Raw genomic sequence first — 22,616 nt, forward strand, 5'->3', positions numbered from 1 at the left:
CAATCAGCCTCCCGGCCCAGCCCTTAACTCCCTCCCCTGCCTGTTGCTGGCTCAGCACAGCGTTCCCAGAACTCAGTGGCTCAATTACACATGCAGCGTGGGGAAGGTTGGTTAGTCTAATAAATGAAAGGAGGGGGGGAATAAGAGCTTCTCTTTCATGACCACCTAGCCAGCCAGTTAGCTATGAAGTCCTTCTTCGTGGCCGTTTTCTGCTTGTTTTAACCTGTAAAGGGTTAACAAAGTTCCCCAAGTAAAGGAAAAGGAATGGGCATCTGACCAAAGAGCCAGTGGGAGGCTAGAACTTTTTAAAATGAGGGTGTAAAAAACCTTGATTCACAAGCCAAAATAAAGAAATAAACCTGTGTCCTACTGAAACATACCTTGTCCAATGATTTCTTCTAGGTAGGGAAGATGAATTTTTATACCTTACATTGCATTACTTCTTGTAGCATTGTTGCTCTGTGTCTCCTCCGGAGAACAAGAGACAAAGGGGAAGTTTTTTCCCCCCATTTTAAAAAGTTCTAGCCTCCTGTTGGCTGTTTTGGTCAGGTGCCTACTCCTTTTCTTTACCTGGAAGGGAGCTCCCCCCCCCACCTTTCATTTAGTACATGCCTCACTAGCTGTGACTGCCTGCCTCTAGTGAATTCAAGTACTTGCTAAACTACAATTTCCATTTCAATTAACCCTACAATTCAAAAAAGAGTCCTGTGGCACCTTAAAGACTAACAGATGTATTGAAGCATAAGCTTTCGTGGGTGAATACCCATATTGTCAGACGCATGCTGGCCACAGGACTCTTTAAGGTGCAACAGGACTCTTTGTTGCTTTTTACAGATCCAGACTAACACGACTACCCCTCTCCTAAATTCAAATACCGCATTTTTAGGGAACTTTATGACCTCCATGGCAGAAGCATAACAGCCACTGCTGCCCACATTTCTTGAGCCAGTTTTGGCTGCAATCCATCCTTCCTCTTTGGATGAATGCTGAGGCTGGGAACTTCTGCCCCAAACAAGAGGAGTTCCTGGAAATTCCACACCAAGTGAGGATTAGACTGGAAATGCTCTGACAGCTTCCAATTCAGGCTGCTTGATCCCCAAATAACTAGAGATGGGGGCTTGACTTTCCTTGTGCTAACACCAGTTCAACTCCTGAAGGGAACGGAGAATGAGGTCTCTGGGTCCCTGTGGAGCAGAATGCATGCCAGTGAGGCAGTACAGACCACCCTTATGTAGCCGGACCCAGTGTTCTCGAGGGACAGAGCATGTCCTAATGCTGGGGAGGCTGCGCGGTCCTCGAGCTAACATGCTGGAGTGTCTGGAATCTCCTCCCAGCAGAATCCCAATGCATTGGTTCCCTCTCCTTCTAACTCCACATGCAGCCCTTCATCGCCTCCATGTGCTGAATGCTTCAAAGCTCTATCCATGGGATCCCAACCCTCCCCAGCAATGAGGAGTTCCGGAACACCACCTCAGCAATCAGTGCTGGACAGACTCCATCTGAACAGAGGGGAGGATGGGTAGCCTTCCATGGGGGAAGCAGGGAGGAGATCTGGGCACCTCTACAGTGTGGTACCCAGCTAGAATGCAGAATGAGGGTCAGGGAACCAAGGGAGAGCCCCTGCATAGGCCCACGTGTCCCATTCTGTGTTGAGGGAGAGCCACAACTGAGGGTTCTCTCATAATCCCTCAGTGCCCACTATGCCTGTAGCAGCAGGGAAGCGGCTTTTGTGGTCTGCGTGGACTGGACTTCTTAGCCAAAGGCAAGAACTGTAAAAGGGAGTCCTGAGGAATGGTTCCCATTTGGGTTTGGTCTGGTCATACCATCCCTTCACCTTCAGCCAGTGTTGGAGACAGCAGCAAACATACCGAAAGATCACCCTATTCTCAGGAACTGCAACATGAAATTCCTTTTCCTGATGGTGATCTAAGGAATTGCTGAAGTCATCGTATTTTAATCTAGGTCTTGGTTTTCTCTCTGTTTGCCCTTCCCATAACCTAACTCAGCTTTACCTCTGGTCACAGCTCCTACCCCATGTCTTTCTCCCTACTGCACCAGGCAGACCTCCAGCATAGTCCTCCTCCTTTATCTCTTCCCCTCCTGCCTCAGATATCCACACTAGGGAGAGTGTTCTAGCTAAACCCTTTGTATATCCTCTGGCATTCAGTATGGGTGCATGCATGATGACTGAGTGAGGTCTCCATGGTGCTCTGGAACCCCTTTGGCCAGTCTGTGCAGGCCCAAGGTCAGGGTGCATTCCTGGTCTCTTCCCCAGCACTCCGACTGGTGAGTCATACTGGTGCTGCAGCATGGGTCTGACAGTGTGGCACAGCCTGTCTTCCTGTGCTGTACCCTGGCCATGTCTACACAGGAACCTCACCACCATTTACAGTGAGTGGGTGCTGCTCCAAAGCTGCTGTTAAGCTGGAGCTCTGCCATCTTATCATGTAACTTTTCCTACTCAGAGTAGAGCTAGACACCAGGGTAGTGCTTGGCTGCTGCTGCTTCCTCCAGCAGCAGTGAATGGCACCCAGGGCTAATGCAGCTGCTTTGTGCCTCACACACTCTCCACTCCTCTCCAGCCCTGCGTTGCCCTTTGCCTCATCTTCAGGAGGATGGTGATTTGCTGATGTGAAGCTGCTGTCTGAGTGCTTGGAAACAATGTAAATGTTCACAGTGGGTCTCCCAACTCAACCTCTCACGCCTGACCCGTTTAAGGCTTTATACATGCCTGGAAAACATTACTGAGCACTGCTGGCCTGAAGACTGAGCCTAGTGGCTCGGTTATTGGCTCGTCATCAGTACATCAGCCAGTGTAGTCTGACAAACTACTGGCAGGATTAGAATTTACATATAACTTGTGCTTGCTGCTGGCGATTGGGTGCTCAGGTGCTCTCAACTGATCAGGACAAGGATCCAGTGCTGTGGGGCCAGGACCCTTCTCACTGGCCTTGATGCAGGATTAGGTGATGGGGTCCTTATTGCCAGTCAGGTGGTCCCTGTGAGGGAGGAAGAAAATAGGTGTCCCAGGGAAGTAAGACAGGGCTAGGGGAGGAATAGAGTGGCTGCTTCTCCAACCAGGGGAACAGAGGATGAGGGGTTCAAAAATTCAATAGTGCTTAAGGTTGAATTTTGAAACTGAAATGATCCTAGAGAAATCAGGGTGAGAAAGGTCCACGCAGCCAAGCAAAGCTCGGGTTGCTAAAACGTTGCAGGAGGTTCTATGCATTTCTCCCCCAGGCACATGCTTATTCTGTCTGTATTCCCCTTCCACCACCTCCTCCCCACCAACAGTTCTGTCGTTGATGGTCCTGGGTTTCACAGAGTAAAAATTTTAAGGCCATTAGACCATGTAGTCTGACCTATATAACACAGGCCCTTGAATTCCACCCAGTTGCCTCTGTATTGAGCCCAGCAACATGTATTTAGCTAAAGCAATCTTTCAGAAAGGGAGCCAGCCCTGGATTTTGAAACCATCAAGAGATGAAGAATTCACCATTTCTTTCCTTGCTAGTTTGTTTCAATGGTTTATAACCTCACTGTCTTAAAATTTGTGCTTTATTTCTATTTTAAACGTCTGGCTTTATCTTCCAGCCATTGGTTCTTGTTTTGCTTTCTCTGCTAGATTAAAGAGTACCCTTAGTACCCAGTAATCTCAGTCTTCTTTTGATAACTTTAAACAGACTGATCTCTTTAAGTCTGGCACTGTAAGGCATTTGTTCAGCCCTTACATCATTTTATGGCTCTCTTCTGCATCCTTTCCAATTTTTCAACATCATTTTTAAAATGCATACACTGGAAAATGGATGTAGTATTCCATATCAGTCTCACCAATGTCCTATACAGAGATAAAATTATCTTTCTGCTCTCTGCACTCACGTTTAATATCTCCAGGACTGTATTGGTCCTTTTGCCACAGCATTACACTGGGAGCTCATTTCCACTATGACCCCTAAATCCTTGGCAAGTCCCTGTCTTCCAGATATGCTTCCTTCAGGGCTTTGGAGCGGAGCCCGGAGCTGGAGCTTGGAGCAGTGGAGCTGCAGGTTTTTGCCCGGAGCTGTAGCAGTCACTATTGGTGCGAGAGCAGAGAAATAAAAAAAATGTAATTGTTCCAAATCCCTTAGTCTGTAGGTCTGACCTGCGTTCCTCCCTCCTACATGTATAACTTTCTATTTGGCTGTATTAAAAAGCATTCTATTTGAATGGTCCCACCTTACTAAGTGATCCAGGTCGCTCTGTATAGCTACCTTGTCCTCATCATTATATGCTACTTTGTCAATCTCTGTGTAATCTTCAAATCTGATCAGTGGGTTCTTTTATATTTTCTTCCTGGTCTTTATAAAGATATTGAATAGTGTTGGGCCTAATACCTATCCCTGCAGAACTTCACTAGAAAAATTCCCTTCCAAGATGATCTGTCAGTTAGCCAGTTCTTAATCCTTTTAGTATGGCTTGATATTGTATAGTGCTCATTTAAAACCCAGAATGTTGTGACATACCAAGGTACAGTTCAGACCAATGAGTATCTGTCACCCCTGCCCTGTAACTTGGGGTGCCCTTTTCACTGCTTTGCTGCTGGAGCCAGCAACCTGGACTGCTCACAAACAGCCTGTAGTATGTAAGTCACTCCTCGCTATGTCTGTGTGTGCTGCAGCCAGCCAGCCACCCCTTGGTTCTTACCAGTCTTAAAGAATCCAGAGGGTGAGCCAAGCACATTCCCAGTCCCAGATCTTCCCCCAGAAACATATGTCTGTGCTGTCGAGCCATCTCCTGTACAGTGCAAATATACTGAGTCTGTTCTTTTGAAAAAATAATATGCACACAACTTGTTACCCCAAATGGTGTTCCTGGACATTTCAGCGAACACATTAAAACAAGTTTATTAACTATAGAGAAAAAGCTTGTAAGAGAGTACAAGTAATGAAGTGTAAAAGTCAGAATTGCTTACAAGAAAAATAAAGGTAGAATGCTATCTGGGTGCTCAGTTTAACTTTGCTTTGAATCTAATATAGTTTGTTTTCTCACCACATGCTTTCAGCACTCTTACTGACCAAACTCGCGGGTCAGGACCCTCCCCCAGAATCCAACAGCTGCCTCCTTTGTCTCTTCAGGTGCAGAGAAAGCAATAGGCAGGGAGAGAGAAAGGGATGCGTAGGATGTTTGTCCCAACTTTTTATAGTTTCAGTCCCCTCTTGAAAAACATTTCTAGCTGAGACCCAGAAGACAAAGAGTCTGTGTGGAAGGATATTCCCTGCTGAGCTTTTTTCCACCTTTGAACTTCTTTGTTTTCTCTCCCTGCTTGATTTACTACTTAAATCCAAATTAAGCCAAGCAGACATTCCTTCTTTTATTTAGGACAGACCTGACTTCTGCCTGGGCAAAGCTGTGTGATTTGGAACATGTGTTAGGATATGGCTGCACTACAGACCTTACAGCGGCACAGCTGTAATGCTGCAGCTGTGCCGCTGTAAGGTCTCCCATGTAGCCGCTCTATGCTAACGGGAGAGAGTTCTGTCATTGGCATAATTAAACCACCACCAATGAGCGGCAGTAGCTGTGTCAGCAGGAGACCGTCTCCGACCGACATACTGCTGTCCACATCGGCGCTTCTGTCAGTGAAATCTGTCGGTCACACCCCAACCGATAGAAGTTTTTCCTACAAAAGTGCTAGTATAGACATAGCCTTAATAACATCACGGGAGAATCTTAGAACTTCATATACAATGTTGCCACACATTTTATCAGGACAGTACTGAACGGCAAATTGAGTTTTCAAATGATGCCTTACAGGGCATACTTTGTACAAAGATTATTACAATAGTGTATTGAGTGTGAACATAGGGGTGTATTCAGGGCCAACTCCAGGCACCAGGGCAGCAAGCAGGTGCTTGGGGCGGCCAGCAGAAAGGGGTGGGACATCGGCAAGTCCCTCAGTCCCTTTCAGAGGGAAGGACCTGCCGCCGAACTGCCCCCAAAGAATGAAGCGCCATTGCCATAGTATTTGCGTCTCAGATTTTTTTTAATTTTTTTTTTTTTTTTTTGCCACTTGGGGCAGCAAAAACGCTGGAGCCAGCCCTGGGTGTGTTATATCATAGTGGAACTAAGTCAAACTCTTTCCATACAAAAAACAGTACATTAAATCTGTGCAGTTACCTCTATCAACCAAACTTGTTATCTCATCAAAGAATGAAATCAGATTTGCTTGACAAGATCCATTCTCCATAAACCACTTTGACTGGCCTTAATTGTGTTATCCTCCTTTAATTCTTTAGTCATTGAATCCCAGCTCAGCATTCCATTATTTTGTATGAGACTGATGTCAGACTAACTGGCCTATAGTTACCCAGATCCTCCCCCTTGCCCATTTTCAATATTGACACAACATTAGCACTCTTCCAGTCTTCTGGAGTTTCCCCAGTATTCTAAGATTTGTTAAAAAATAAAATCAGCAGACAACAGATCTCTTCAGCCTACCCTTTCAGGAATGTTGGTTGCAAGTTATCTGGGCCAGATGATTTAAAAATATCTGTCCTTAGTAGATGTAGTTTAATATCCTTTTTATTTACTAATGTACTGGAAAGTACTTTCTCATTCTAATGTTATGTGAGTGTGTCATTCTCCTTCTTTCCAAACACAGAACAGAAACATTTATTTAATGCTTCTGCCTTATCTGCATCATCATTAACAATTTTACCATCTCCATATAGTGACAGGCCTACACCATTGCTTGGATACTTTTGTACCTAATATACTTTAAACAATTCCTTCATACTGTCCATATGAAGTCCTGTCAACCATGGATTTTTTCCATCTTTAGCTTCCCTTATATTTCTGCACATCATAACTTTTGATTCATAATGATTGTCTATTTCCCCTTTTACCCATTTGTTATATATGCTTTTTTATATCTAATTGCCGCCTTTATTTTGCCACTGAACCAGGATGGGTTAGCCAATGTTGTCCTTTTGGGATAGAAAATTGTAATGTTTAGAAATTAATGATGTTTTACTGTTGGCTGCAGGACACCTTCCAACATGTCTCCTAAACTAAAGGCCTCTCAAAACAACATAGTTTTTCTGTCCATACATTACAGATAGGAGTAGCCATCTGTCCTCTGGTTTTATTTGATGGTCAGTAACAGACCCTCACCAGTACCTCTGCTTCCCGCATCTGGCCCTCTCATCTGCCCCGTCCCAGTCTGCTCAGTTTGCTGCTCTGCCTTTGGGCTCTCAGCCGCTCCACTTTCCTACTCCCTGCATTGTCCTGAATGGAGAAGAGGTTGCAGATTTGCTGGAGCAGGTCACCTCATGCCGGAACCCAGCACTCAAGCCATTTCAGTGTGGGAACTCAGCCCAGTTACTCATCCTCATTTTCATTGCTCTAAGCCATTGGCTGAGTGGCGTTTTCAAGCCATATTTATAGGTCACCAGTAGGACCTCACATGTCACCTAGAAAGGAATCAGCAATCAGTGTGGCCGCTGGCACAAGGCAATGCTTAATTTGTAGGCAGGCATCTGCAACAGTTTGTGAATCCTCTTCAGGCACGTTGCCCTGCAGAGAGCAATACAGCAGTAGCACAGGGGCCTAGAAGCCCTGAGAAGGCTGGACTGGAACATTCTTGCCAAGCCAGGCAATAAAGAGTGCTCTTGGCAACAGCTGCAACTATGAAATCCAGGAACAGAGGGAGTAACGAGAGCAGGAAAATGCCCAGATGCCCTCTAGTTGCTTTTCTGAGTTCAAGGTCGGCTCTAGGCACCAGCGCTTCAAGCATGTGCTTGGGGCAGCACTTTCCAAGGGAGACTTCCAAGTGAGACTTCGTCTCCTTTTGCTTTTTTTGCTTGGGGTGCAAAAAAATGGGAGCCGGCCCTAAGCGGCGGTGAGCTGTGGTGGGGGGTGTGTGGGGAGGGCCGCTGGAAGTAACCTGGGGGTGGGAAGAGGAACCACTACCCCCCTCACTGTTCACCTCCGCTCCACTGCCCCCTACTCCCCTGAGCACGCCACTGCTCCGCTTCTCCCCACTCCCTCCCAGGCTTGCTGTGCGAATCAGCTGCTTTGCGCCAAGCCTGGGAGGGAGCGGGGAGAAGCAGAGCGGAGGTGAGCTGCGGTGGTGGGAGGCACGGGGAAGGCCACAGGAAGTAACCCGGGGAGGGGCAAAGGAACCGCTCCCCCCCAGCTCACCTCCACCTCCTCCCTCAAGCACACCGCCACTCCGCTTCTCCCCCCTTCCTCCCATGCAAACCTGGGAGGGAGGAGTAGGAGGGGAAATGCAGCATGGCTGGGGGAGGAGGCGGGGAAGGGGTTGGAATGGGACGGGGAAGGGGCGGAGTTGGGGCGGGGCCGGGGGGACGTGAGAAAATTTTTTTGCTTGGGGCAGCAAAAAACTTAGAGCCGGTCCTGGCTGAGATAATTTCTGCAATCCTTGCCCTTCCAGCATCTCGGCTAAGCTTTATCCACAGCACCAGAGACTGTCCAAGTCATGGCTCCATCCCAGATCTATCTTCTCTGCATTCCTTCCCACCCTCACACTGGGCTCCCCTCACTGTCCCTAATTGCCGCGGCCTCTGCCACTGCCCACATTGCTGCTGCTTGCCCTGTTTCCCACCCAGTACCTCTCAGGGAGCGCACCAAGCGGTGTCACCTAAAGGGAGGGAAGTGAATAACAGAGCTGTAGTTAGTGCTGTGGAGGCAGGAGCAGCCAAGAAGCAGCACTGAATTCCCTCTGCCAGCTTGGCGAGAATATAGAAGGAGAATTGGTGAATAGTGGCATTAAAGTTTTTAAAGCTCTGATCCCTACGGCTGTAGCCATGAGCCTCCTGAGATGTCAGTGTCAGGTGTGGCGCACCAGCTGCTGGTGGTGCTTCCTGATGCATCCTGTGACATGGGCATCAGGAGACATGGATGAGAATGGTGGATTGGAGCTGTGCTGAGTACAGAGAAAATGGCAGGGTTAGGAAGGAGTGAGGTTATGTTTCATTCTCATGGCCTACTGCTGGCTCCCTGGGAGCTGGCTTAAGGGGTGTCGAGACCCCACAGCTGCCAGCTCTGTCCCTGTACCTGCAGTAGCAAGCCTCCAGAGAAACTGAGCTGGCAGCTGCTCTCCTGACACAGCGTGGGAGTCCCCTTAACTGATGCTAAGTTTCCCACATAGACATCATACAGGCATTCAACTGGCAGGTCAATTTTCATGCCATGCTGCTCTGGCAGAAAGGTCATTTTGAGGAGGCTGCTTCTCAGGAACTTCTGTGCAAATGCCCCCAGATTTGTTCTCTTCAGTCTATTCCTGGTCCTTACCTGACATTCACATTTTCAAGTCAGTACATGTACTCTGCATGTACATTTTACAACAGGCTGATAAACAGAGCCAGGTCATTGTTGGATGTGTACGGATGGGAGTGCCTTATCCTGGGAACCACCTGACCTAATGACCTTGTGTTTGTGCCGTAACCCCTGGTCTGAAGTTAGTTTCAGGCTGATTTGTAAAACTCAGAGCACTAATGAACATAAGCAGTGGCTTCCTGTCTCCACTCCGGATTGTTGCATGCAGAAGCTCAGTACACCACTGGGAGAACCAGAATGGGACGTCTCTACACTGCAGTAAACCACCCAGGTCTGGCCTGTGTCAGCTGTCTCGGAATTATAGTAGCTCAGTTTAGTGCTGGGAGAACCAGAATGAAAGTGCAGTAACTTGAAATATTCGTTTACCAGACTGGTTCTTGGTGCTGGACACTAATTTGGATCAGGAAGTCCTACTGTACTAGTTTTATGTGGCTCATGGCCATAGTTTTTTCCCCAGGTCTTTGTCAAAAGCCTCATAACCTGAAAATTTTAAAAGCAGGTCAGGGAGGGTGAGGTCCTGTATTTCCTGAGCCCCTGCATCGATGGACCTCAGATTTGCACTGCAAACCCACCCTCAGGTCTCAAATCAGACTTTGTCTGTCTTGCATTGTAGAGCGCTTTGAAATTCAGGTCTAAATAGAAAACTCTGGTTGACTTAACTGTGGTCTAGAGAGCTCATATCTCACCTAGTTTTGCAGGGAAAGGAGTTTTACGTTATTGTTTGTTTTCCAGTTATTTTCTCTCAGCCGCCTGGCAGAGCAGATGGGGTCGAGATGGTTGGGAGCAAGGGAATGCGCAGAGACCCTTCTTGAACCTGCAGCCTCACTACACAGTCCTCGATGCCTTCACCTGGGTAAGGGACAGTCTCCTCTGGTGGTGGAGGAGGGGGCTGCAACCAATGCATGCCTCTATAAAAGGACTGTGGCCAAGGCACCTGTGAAGAGGGAGTTGGCAGAGCTGCAGCTGGGGGTTGAAGGGAACTGTGATCAAGATAGCTCCTGCAGGGATGTGGGTAGTTGGAGGGAAGAAGCTGTGGCTAGATGGGTAGCTGTGGAACTGTGACCCAGATGCCCTGCAGAGGTGTGTGGGGTGGACACCCTGTGGGAATGGTGTGGCCAGCTGAGTTGGATGGGGAGCAACAGATGGAATGCTCTTCGGGAGTGAGGTGGGGAGCTCAGCCTGAGATGCCCTGAGGGAATGGGGTAGGGAGTCAGGGATGTCTGGGGAGCTGTGGACGGGATGCATATGGCACTGTGGAGGGAAGTTGCAGCTGGGATGCTGTGTAGGTGGGAAGTGTCACGGAGTCCCCGGGCGATGGTTAGGAACTGCTCCCCACAAAGCCAGTCAGGACTTTGGGGAGCCTCCTCTCCCTTGGAGAAGACTGTCTTCAGGGTAAGAAGCTTACACTGCTTCACCTTCCTGGGTCTGATCTTGGAGCATTCATCATATGCCCTTCTGTGCGCTTCCCACAGCGAGTCTGCCCAGGCGGGGTCCTGGGGAAGCCAGAGGGTCCTGCATGCACCCGCACTTCGCAGTCAGACGTGACTCTCAGCCAGCCAGTAAAACAGAGGTTTATTAGATGACAGGAACACAGTCTAAAACAGTCTAAAACAGAGCTTGTAGGTACAGAGAATGGGACCCCTCAGATGGGTCCATTCTGGGGCCCAGCAAGCCAGACAACCCTGTCTGCCCTCACTTCCCGTCCCCAGCCAGCTCCCAACTGAAAAACCGCCTCCAGCCCCTCCTTTCTGGCCTTTTTCTCTTTCCCAGGCCAGGAGGTCACCTGATCTCTTTGTTCACTTTTAGCTATTCCCTTGCAAGGGGAAGGGCCCCAGCCATTTGTTGCCAGGATACAGAGTGTCTGCCATTTATGCACACTGGAGACTTAAGAAATGTATAGGGAAAACTGAGGCACTCACACAGGATTCAGAGGAAACATTAAGAACAGTCCCAATTCATCACAGGGAGCTGTGGGCAGGATGCTCTGCTGTGTCTGGGCACCCAATGGAAAGGAATTGCTGTGCTGGTGGAAGGGTGGTTGTTTTCTCTGATGTATCTTTTCCTTCCTTTAGGGTGCACTAGCTGTGCTTGTTCTGCAGTTGGCCAGGCAGATCCCATGGTTGAGCCCCGTGCCAGGGGCAGGAAGAGAGGACAGGCATCCCCGAGTGGGTGGGTTCCTCTCTTCTCTGCTGCCTCATCAGCACTCAGGTCAGTTCTGCCTCCTGCAGGAGAACAGGGGCCCAGGGTGACTGTAAGTTGAGGGTCTCTGCTGTGGAAGTGCTCTGAGGGTACAAGGAGGGCTGTGCTACCCCTGGGCAGAAGGCATCTGTCAGTCTGAAATTGGGAGCCAGCAGGTGTGAAGTACTCTGAGCCTGGGGGTCATGTCGCTGGGAAACATCCTATCCTTTCATCCTGGCTTGGGCACCTTCTGGGTTGAGACACACATAGCAGGTTCCTTGTGTTCCCTGCCCATGACTCTGGAATTCTCTCTTCTTCTGCCCTTTGGCCTCATGCTCAGAGATGGGAAAGCTCTGAGCAAATGCTCAGGGCCCCAAGGGACTGCCAAACTTGGAGGGGCGACCCCAGGCATGTCTCACAGGTGACATCCTGCATGACTTTCAGGTGTTGGGGCTTGTCTTCTGTGTTTCAGTGCCAGCTGCAGGTTCATCCAATTGCCACAGTAACCAGAAGGTGCCCTGCTTCCTGCTGGGAGGGATTCCAGATGCTGCACCAGAGAATCCATCCTCTGGCATCCCCTCAGGGCAAGGAAAGCACCAGCTCTGCCCAGAAACAGGTACCAGACCAGGGTGTATGGGGCAGGGTACCCAAGGCAGAGGGATTTTTTGGGAATCTCAAGGAGCCCAAGGTGTCTCCTGGAGGTGGGGAAGGAGCCTATGGTGCAACTGAGGATGGGCTTGATTGGCCTTGGCACTTGGAACTCTATGTCCAGTTTAGTGTCCTTGCTTCAGAAGGGGTGTTGACTTGGAAAGAGTCCAGGAAAGAGCCTCAAGAGCAATTAGAAACCTGCCTCACAGTCAGAATTGTAGGGAGTCCCATCTCTCTGGCTCAGGGGTTCTCAAACTGGGGGTTGGGACCCCTCAGGGGGTCACAACGTCATTACAAGGGGGGTCGCGAGCTGTCAACCTCCACCTCAAACCCCGCTTGCCTCCAGCATTTATAATGGTGTTAAATATATTAAAAAGGGTGTTTAATTTACTACAGGGATCACACTCAGAGGCTTGATACATGAAAGGGGTCACCAGTAAAAAAGTAAAAAAAAAGACCCACTGCTTTACCTTATCCCAGGTTTTGAGGTAACTTTGATCATGAGCAGCCTGTCAGTTTGCTGTGGGAGGGTTGAACCTGCAAAAGAGCTGCATCCCCTGATGGTTTGCTGTAGGGGGTGGTAAAAGTGGTGTGTGTTGGAGGGTTACCTACCAGTAAGCCATCACTGGGTCTTATCGTTGTAGCCATGTCAGTCCCAGGATATTAGAGAGACAAGATGGGTGAGATAATATATTTTACTGGACCCACTTCTGCTGGTGAGAGAGACAAGCTTTCGAGCCACGAGCTCTTCCTCGGGTCTTTAAAAGGAACTCCTAGTGTCACAGCAAAATAGTATATCAACAGATTGTTTAGAAAGAAAGCAATCTGATGTGGTTCAACAAGGACAAGTGCAGAGTCCTGCACTTAGGAAGGAAGAATCCCATGCACCGCTACAGGCTGGGGACCAGCTGGCTAAGCAGCAGTTCTGCAGAAAAGGACCTGGGGATTACAGTGGACGAGAAGCTGGATATGAGTCAGCAGTGTGCCCTTGTTGCCAAGAAGGCCAACGGCATATTGGGCTGTATTAGTAGGAGCATTGCCAGCAGATTGAGGGAAGTGATTATTCCCTTCTATTAGGCACTGTTGAGGCCACACCTGGAGTACTGCGTCCAGTTTTGGTCCCCCACTACAGAAGGGATGTGGACAAATTGGAGAGAGTCCAGCGGAAAGCAATGAAAATGATTAGGGGGCTGGGGCACATCACTTACAAGGAGAGGCTGAGGGAACTGGGCTTATTTAGTCCGCAGGAGAGAAGAGTGAGGGGGGATTTGATAGCAGCCTTCAACTACCTGAAGGGGGATTCCAAAGAGGATGGATCTAGACTGTTCTCAGTGGTGGCAGATGACAGAACAAGAACAAGTTGCAGTGAGAGAGGTCTAGGTTGGATATTAGGAAACACTATTTCATTAGGAGGGTGGTGAAGCACTGGAATGGGTTACCAAGGGAAGGGGTGGAATCTCCTTCCTTGGAGGTTTTTAAGGCCCGGCTTGACAAAGCCCTGACTGGGATGATTTAGTTGGGATTAGTCCTGCTTTGAGCAGGGGATTGGACTAGATGACCTCCTGAAGTCTCTTCCAACCCTAATTTTATGATTCTATGATTAGCATAAGTCGTTAACACACTTTATGTTAAACCATTCAAGGTGAAGTGGCTCATTAACCCCCCTGTACTCATAAGACAAAAAGAGGGTGTTAGTGGGTTACAAATTGTTGTAATAAGCTATAAATCCAGATGACCCATCATGGCAGTTTCTCCATCGGAGAGCTGATGTCACTAAGAAGTGGAGGATTCATAGATTCCAAGGCCAGAAGGGACCATTGCGATCATCTAGTGTAGTGGTGGGCAACCTGCACCCTGCAGGCCCGCACACATCCCATCAGGCAATCTGCTGACAGGCCACAAGACAGTTTGTTTACATTGACCATCCGCAGGCACGGCTGCCTACAGCTGCCAGTGTCCATAGTTCACCATTCCTGGTCAATGGAGCTGCGGGAAGCAGCAGCCAGCATGTCCCTGCAGTCCGCACCGCTTCCTGCAGCTCCCATTGGCCAGGAACGGTGACCCGCGGCTACTGGGATCTGCGGACGACCATGCCTATGGACGGTCAGTGTAAACAAACTGTCTCACGGCCCACCAGCGGATTACTCTGACGAGCCGCAAATTGCCCACTACTTATCTAGTCTGACCCCCTATATAACACAAGCCAGAGACTTTCCCAAAACAATTCCAGCTGGAACTAGAGCATATGTTCCAGTTCCTGGTGTCAGTGAGTGTGAGGCTGTGTCTGTGAGTGTCCTGGAGCAGCAGTGCATCGAGGAAGGATGCTGTTGACATAGTCCAGAATGCTGCTACAGGAAGGTTTTCACTGAATGGCTAGCTACCTGTTCAGTACATATTCTCACTGCAGCCTCTGCCTTATTTGCTGCTTCCATCTAAACCCCACACTGAACACAGCAGAATTCATTGCTTCCTGGCACTTGTCACTCCAGTGTTTGAACACTTTACACTCCAGTTTGTATTCACAATGCCTGTAAGGCGGTCAGGGGTTATTATCTCTGCTTTACAGATGAGGCACAGGAAGATAAAAGTCAAAAATGTTCATTAATTTTGGATGCCTATTTTTAGAGTACACAGCATTACATAGCACTTTATGTGTTCAAAGCACAGCTCCTGTTGAGTTCAGTTACAGCTGTGAGTACTCAGAGCTTCTGCAAATCAGACCCAAGGGCTCAGGTTGGGCACCCAGGAAATGAGGAACACACAATGAGTGTGAAAGTTTGGTTGCAGAGATTTGCCTGGTATCCAGTAAGAACTCAGTTGCAGAACAGGGATAGGATCCAGTTCTCCAGAGTGGAGTGGAGTGGAAGGAGGGAGGAAGAAGGGTTGCAGGATTACTGGTCTGTCTCAGGCCCATGCCTTACTCTGATCTCTCCTTGCAGAGGAGCATTCATTCCCTGAGAGCTGCAGCACCAGCCTGGGGCCAGCCTACTGCAGTGTACAGGTACAGTCTCTTTGTTTCTCTGTGGGTCTTTGGCATTAGGAGGAGCTTGTCCCAAATCACATAGTCAGTGCTCTTTCCAGTACAGCCTGGCTGATGCACCATATCCCTGGAGAGTCTTAGCCACAGAGCAGGAGTCATAGCTATGGCACTTCTGCCCCCTTTCCACAGATTGTGTGTAGTGGCATCCTGCAGATTGTGTGTAGTGGCATCCTTCCCTAGGAGGGATGCCACTAGTGTTGTGGGAACGTGCCACCAATAGGGCCCAGTCAGGATCAGGACCTAAGCTGCACAGCCGCCCTGCAGACTATCAAGGGCCATGCAGGTGCTCAGCCCCAGGGGCCTGGACTGGAGAAGAGTGAGGTAGGGGGCATGCAGGGCTGCGGCAGGGAGAAGCACCTCTCCCATGGCCCCAGCCCCAGAGCTGTCACAGTGGGGAAAGGCACCTCTCCCCCATAGCAGCCTGTACCCCCAAGCCCCACATCCCTGGCCTCACCTCAGAGCCCCCAATCGGAGCCCTCACCCCCCCTGCACTGAACTCTCTGATCCAGCCCTGAGCCCCCTCCCACACCTCAAACCCCTAATCCCCGGTCCCACCCCAGAGCCTGCACCCCAACCCTTTGCCCCAGCCCTGAGCCCCTCCCACACTGAACCACTCAGCCCCACCTCTGCTGCACATCACCTCCATATTGGTGCACATAACAAAATTCATTCCACACATGGATGTAAAAAATTAGAGGGAACATTGATCAGGACGCCATTGTACATACATATCACACAAAGTGCACTCAAATAACATTAAGGTTGCAAACTCAAGCACAGAAAATTAGGAAATATCAGAATCAAGACTGCCTTAGTTCAAGACCTCTTCCTGTATCTGTATTATTGTATGGTCTTTAATTACATACTTCTGCACTATTTTTTCCTTCCCCTGTGGCTGAGCTGGCTCTGCAGGGCCCTGAGGGATTGACCCAACTCCCTGTTCTGTTGCTGGGCTAGTTCTACAGGTCCCACAGGGATGGACCCAGCTCCCTGTTCCATGGCTGGGCTGGCTCTGTAGGGCTTGCAGGAGTGAAAAGATCCCTATATTTCTGTTTGCTGAGGGTTGCTCTGACTGACAAGTGGAAAGCAAACCTGCTGGATGAGAAGGAGCCTCTCCATCCTTCCTCTCCTGATTAGAACTGCATTGTAAATAGTAGCATGGAGCTAATCTGAAATTAGCTGAAGTGTGCACTGCTGCCACTTGGTGGCACCAGACTGTATTATAGATACTAGGAATCAATTACTCTGAGCCTGAGTCCCTCCCACTCCTGACTAAGGCAAATTAGGAGATACTGCTAATTAGCAGGGATGTTAGGAAAAAGCCTTAAACAAGGACAATGGGGAAGGATTTATTTAGCTGACAGGCTATTAAGTTTGAATGATTTAGAGTACCAGGAAATGGGCTGTTCCATGTTTGCTGTAGGGAGATGCTGCCTATGCTGCTGAACTTGATCTGGGAAGGGGAGGAGCGGGTAGTATTTTTGTATGGGAGAGTTACTGACTGCCTTTTCAGGGCTCTCCTGGATTCTGTGGAGCTGCTGCTGAGTAAGAGGGGGCACAGCGCTCTCTTGGCCTGAGGGGTCTGCCCTGGGTTGGAGAATGGTCTAGATGGCACTGCGCTGGGGGAACATCTATGCTGCTAGCCCGGTCTGAGGAGCCTGCATGGAACCCAGGAAATGTTGAGCTGCAACCTCTGGCTTGCAGGGGCTATTTGGGTGGGCTAGGAGAGTGTTGAGGTGGCTTACCTGGCCTGAGGATCCTGTTTCAGGTTGGGGATGCTTTGATCCAGCTCCCTGGCCTGAGGGTGCTGAGAAGGGTGGGGGTGTTGAGACAGCTCCTTGGCCTGATGGGGCTGGTGGGGAGGTTTTTGTCACCTCTTAAAGCACAAACGCCATGACACTCTAGTTTGGTATAATGTGGCCCTAATGTGAGGGAGGTGCTCTGGCAGCCATGACATGAGCTGTCATGAGACTTAGGGGGTTGCTAACACTCCTCTTCTCTCCTAGGGGCTGTCATTTTCCACTCTACAGGGGAAGCCAGCACAGCAGGAACGCCTGGAGGAAGCAGCTACCCAGCTGCAGCAGGTGTTCCGGGTCAGCGTTTCCATTGCGCTCAATATCCTTGGTAACGTGGACCAGGCTTCATTGTGTCCTAAACTGCAGATAGCAGGAATAGAGACAGAGACACCCACACACCCTCTCCTTTTTGGAGGATTTCAAATATGTTGGGAAGCCTCTTGCTATTCTAGTCTATGGAATCTGCAGCACTAGTAATGGTTCCCAGGTGTTGTTTGTGTGAGTTGTCTGTTGTCACGGTCCCATTACCTGTCCAGAGGGTGGGGTTCCTGCAACCATTGTCAGGCTTTTCAGATTCTTCTGTACCACCTCTTACTGGCATTCACCCTGCTTTGCAATGAACTCTGGGAAATGAAATGACAGGGAACCTGGAGCATTGGAGAGGCTGGTGATGAGGCCAGAGAATCCCTCCCCCAACATAGGGTCGGGTCATTGGTCCCCCCACCTCCTAAACTGTATGGCTTGAGGTGGGGCGGGGCCAAGAGTTAGCAAACTTGGCAGGGTGCAGTGAGGCCAGCTGCCATGGGTGGGGCATGATGAGCTCCATGACCCTGTCCTGCCTGCTGCCTTTGTGCTGCTTTGCTGAACATGCACTGTTCCCTCCCCAGGGATTGAGAGTGTGAGTGATGGCCACTACAGGGCAGCCTATTCCTGCTTCAAGCTGGCAGCAGATCGGGGCTACAGCAAAGCCCAGTTTAACGTGGGCCTGTGTTATGAGCATGGCAGAGGCACGGAGAAAGACCTGGCAAAGGTACCTGGTGGCATGCAGAGCCATACACACACACACATCCCTGTACTACCAGGAGGCTGGGGGAGCGCTATTAGCCTTGTTCCACACAGCATGAGTAGGAGCAGTGATTGGGAGGGAGCGCCTGTGAGACACTTTGCTCCAAAGTCCCTTGCCTCAGGGAGCAAGGTGCTGATCCTATGTATGCCCTAGTGCATCGGTGAATGCCTGTCAGTGCAGGGGCACCCTGCAACACTTGGGTGTGTGTGGGGGCCCTCAGAAATCCTGGGGTAGGAAGTAGATCCCTGTACGGGACTATTTTTTTAATCCCACTGTTCAGAGCCGCAGTACCCACTCCCACCCACTCTCATATTATTTCTTGAATTTGTATCCCACTCCTGCTATTATACCAGTGGATCCTGTGGGACCCGTGGAATTCCAGTCCCTCTGCAGGACTCTAAAATTGTCCCAGCAATGGCTGGATGTGCTGCTGTCAGCAGATGTTTCCCCACTGGCACCCACCCACTCCCTACATCCTCTTGCAATGGAATGGGGACCATCCAACCAGCCCAAATCGCCCATACAGAAAGCTTAGAGTCCTCATGCACGCCTGTGAAGGGATGAGCAGCCCCTGTGTCTTCCCATCCCCATGCAAAGGGATTAGAAACTTCTATCCCTCCATGCAAATGGCTGAAGAGCCACTGTATTATCATGTTAAGGGGATGGAAGGCCCTCACGCCCTGCCATCTCCAGACATAGGTTGGCAATGGGGGCTCTCCCTTACTTCTGTACTGCTGCACTTCAGAGCTGGTAGCCAGAGAGCAGCCACTGCTGGCTGGGGTGTTTATGTTTGTGGTGATGGAGGACTGTTTTTTTAATCCTGCTCCCATCCCGCCCTGCAGTACCCACTACCACCCGCTCCCGCATTGTTCTTTGAATTTTTATCCCACTCCTGCTATTATGGCAGCGTGTCCTACAGGACTGCAGGATTCCGTCCTGTTGCAGGGCTCTAGTGGGAGGTATTGTACACATAAACGCAAAATATTCATTATTCCAGCCAGGAAACTCCTAGGAGGGAAGGTTAGGGCTGCAGAGTCAAACACCTTCCCATTGGGAAATGCTAAAGCTAAGGCTGCATGTGTGCCAGTGTAGGCTTTAATGGCATGGGTGCCTTGGGAAGACTGCCCCTCATGGGAGAAGACTGGGCTCCTTTGCAGCCCTGTCTTTTTCAAACATACCTTCCCAGGCCCTGTTCCATACACTGATGTATGCAGCATTAGTAGTGGCTGGGAGAGTACTGGGGAATCCTGTTACCATATGGTACATATGTAAAACACCACCACATGTGCAGGAACCATGTCCTGCCTGGACCACCTCCCAGCAGCTTTGTGTAGGTGCACTGAGATCCACATCTTGAACCTAGGGAAGCATTGTTCATAGGAGTGCCCCTGCTGTGGCTATTTTGTGCCACTCAGCTGGTGCAAAGGAACTGCAAAACCAGCTTAGTTGGGCATTGTGTCAGTCCCAAAGCATAGAAGAATCTTTGGTGTAGCTGGCCCTATGCCACCCCCGATGGAATAGGAGTTGTGGCTAGGAAAAGAGGGAATGGGTACAGTCCCCAGCTGCCAATCATCTCACATCCCTACTTTCACTCTCCTACATGAGCAGTTGCTGCAGCTAGCACAGAGCTGTAATGTGATGGCATTTGGATGGCAGGATGGGTATGATTGTGTACAGGGCAGTGGTGCAGGCATGTGCTTGTGTGCTTGGGGTTGGGTTGTTCTTGAGGGATAGTGCACACTTGGGGAGAGGCTGCATGTCTCCCATAGTCCGTTCTTCCCTGACGATCATACCTGAGAAGCAGAGTCTCACCCGAATAGTCTTATGTTTCATAGAATCATAGAATATCAGAGTTGGAAGGGACCTCAGGAGGTCATCTGGTCCAACCTCCTGCTCAAAGCAGGACCATTCCCCAACTAAATCTGGTGCATGTCTGGGATCTGCAGGGCACTGAGTATAAAGGAGGCTGCACAGGTAAGGAGGGTATTTCTGCTAATGGCTGCCTGGGGGAGTATGCATAGCTTGTGATGAGAACCGGCAAGAGGGTTTGGATGCAGATGCATGCTATGGTGTCCTTGCCAGTCTGGGTAAGTATTGGAGAGTGGCAGCCTCCTCACAACGATGCCTGGGACAATACAGCCTGGCACACATACCTCCGGGCACTCGTGATGGTGTTTCTCTGTTTCCAGGCAGCTCTCTATTACCATCGTGCAGCCAGCAACGGGCACCCCATGGCCCAGTACCGCTATGCCAAGTTCCTTTTACGCCATGGGCTCAAAGCTGAAGGGGCTAATGTGCAGAAGGCTGTGACTCTGCTAGAGCAGGCAGCAGCAGCAGGGCTAGTGGAGGTGAGTTTCTATAGCACATGAATTATTGCTAAGGCTGAGCGTTTGAGTAGCATGGAGCCACCAGGGAACCCCCTCTGCACAATACTGGGTCCTTTGTAGGGCAGTGTCCATGGGGTTGGGGAAACCCTGCTTGTGTCCTTGCTACCCCCGCCCCCAGTATACCGGCATGCCAGAGTCAGCTAGCTGCAGTGACACGTTAGCATCACCTCAGCAAGATTTGTTCCTGCCCTTGTATTTTTAGGCGTGTAGAAGCCTTGGGGTTTGGCACTATGCTAGGTTTTTCTGGCTCCTGTGTGTCAGAGTTGTGGTGAGCTTTCCCCACTCCAGTGTGCAGCTCTTTGTTCAGGTAAGTCCAAGCCCCCTGCTCCCACTATGGTGCTAGGCCTATGGTGGACATGCACACTCAGTGCCTTTTCTGTCATCATTGATTCCCCTTGGATTAGGCCTTTACTAAGCTCAAACAAGGAGAGAGGCTGGAGGAGCCAGCTGTCGACGGGCCCTCAAAGGGGGCTCCTCCCCAATTTCAAACATCCAGGAGTTGATGTCAAGGTCTTGGTCCCGAACTGTGGATTCTGACACCAGGAGCCTTTTATATTCCATGCCCCTTTCAGCTGCCAAGCAGAGACCCCCAACAACAATCTGCACAAAGGCAACCAGAAGGCAAAGGGCAGGTCTCACTGCCAGAGGTCAGTGTCTGGCCTGGTCCACACTACAGCGTTAAATTGATTTAAACAGCGTTAAATCGATTTAACGCTGTACCCCTCCACACTACAAGGCACTTTAAATCGATTTTAAGGGCTCTTAAAATCGATTTCTGTACTCTTCCCCAACGAGAGGAGTAACCCTAAAATCGATATTATTATATTGATTTAGGGTTAGTGTGGACGGAAATCAAAGTTATTGGTCTCATTCTTTTACTGAGCTACCCAGAGTGCACCGCTCCGGAAATCGATGGTAGCCTAGGACCATGGACGCACACCACCGAATTAATGTGCCCTAGTGTGGACGCGTAAAATCGATTTTATAAAACCAGTTTTATAAAACCGGTTTTAATAATTTCAATTTTATGCTGTAGTGTAGACGTGGCCTCAGTCTCAGCTGGCTCACATCACATGATGGTGTGTCCATCATCACATCAGACTCACCACTTCTCACCTTTTCTGGGCAGAGAGCTGCTTGGGATGTTGCCACAGCAGGGAGTGCTCAGACATTCACTAACCAGTGCTCAGATCTTGGGATGGGGAGCCACTCTGGTGCAATAGCACAGAATGCCACCTGCAGCCAGCTCTGCTCCTGGGGCAGAAACAGCCCTGGGTCTCTAGCAGACCCATTCCTCCTGGACTGAAACCAGGCAGCCCCCAGTCCTCGTTGCCAGGCAGTGGACCAGGCAACGGTGCTGGTCTCTTCCCAATATGGACTTTTCCAATCTGCTGGATTCTTTGGTCCAGCCTGGATCTGCTGTCTCATGGGTAAAGCCAGATTCTGCATCCTGCCCTGAGTCTGAGCCAGATGCTGTTTGACCCACTGAGATTTCATCCTTCCACCCATCAGACAGTACTTTACCATGTCTCTCACCTACAGTTATAACATTCTGACTTCTTCAGGAACCACCTCCATACTGGGACATCAATGTGACACTCCGCCCCAGTCATTGTCAGGGTATCATCATTTCTCGCACTGAAGACTGAATTCCTTCTGGAAATCACATTGGCCTGGAAAGTCTGAGATACAGGCACTACTGGTTCACCCACCTATGTGGTGCCCTCTAAGGACAAGGTGATACCTATGCTCGCACCCTAAAATCCATCAAAGGTGTCCTCCAGTTTCTACCAAACCAATCAGTTCATCAGCCTACCTGTATTTTTCCTAAAGCCCCAGTCACTTTGGTTCCCTGGTGTTTCAAATCAGCACTGTGATGCTGGCGGACCAGGCACCAGCTTGTGCCAAGGCCCGTAGGTCTCAACTGAACACTGATCAATATAGCTGGAACCAGTTTGGCTCTACCAGTGTGTTGATACTGTTAAAATAGGTATTAGGAATATAAGAATGTGTTTAGTTTTCAGACTTTATTAAATGCTTTTAAGTTGCTGCTTGCATTAATCTCACTTATAATACCTGTACCCTCTGTTCTAAGGTAATGTTTAAGTGTTTCATAGACTCATAAAAGATTAGGGTTGGAAGAGACTCTGGAATCATGTGGT

At 49.6% G+C, this 22,616-nt stretch overlaps 1 protein-coding gene across 1 annotated transcript; it reads left to right on the forward strand.

Moving 5' to 3' along the window:
* The first annotated feature begins 1,405 nt into the window (after nucleotides 1-1,405).
* Nucleotides 1,406-22,390, forward strand: LOC115656203 (DAP3-binding cell death enhancer 1-like). The gene is made up of 9 exons (XM_030572612.1): nucleotides 1,406-1,509; nucleotides 10,072-10,192; nucleotides 11,412-11,547; nucleotides 11,990-12,133; nucleotides 15,105-15,166; nucleotides 17,212-17,329; nucleotides 17,889-18,031; nucleotides 20,257-20,415; nucleotides 22,020-22,390. The coding sequence occupies exons 1-9, from the start codon at nucleotides 1,406-1,408 to the stop codon at nucleotides 22,101-22,103; spliced, it is 1,071 nt and encodes a 356-aa protein (XP_030428472.1). The 3' UTR covers nucleotides 22,104-22,390.
* The last annotated feature ends 226 nt before the right edge of the window (nucleotides 22,391-22,616 follow it).

Source organism: Gopherus evgoodei, chromosome 8, assembly GCF_007399415.2.
Source record: "Gopherus evgoodei ecotype Sinaloan lineage chromosome 8, rGopEvg1_v1.p, whole genome shotgun sequence".
NCBI lineage: Eukaryota > Metazoa > Chordata > Testudines > Testudinidae > Gopherus > Gopherus evgoodei.

Coding starts and splice junctions, on each gene's coding strand:
- LOC115656203 (XM_030572612.1), top strand. CDS start 1,406: ATGCTTCAAAGCTCTATCCATGGGATCCCAACCCTCCCCAGCAATGAG. Junction 1,510..10,071: donor CAGACTCCATCTGAACAGAG/GGGAGGATGGGT, acceptor TTTGTTTTCCAG/TTATTTTCTCTCAGCCGCCT. Junction 20,416..22,019: donor CAGCAGCAGGGCTAGTGGAG/GTGAGTTTCTAT, acceptor TGACTTCTTCAG/GAACCACCTCCATACTGGGA.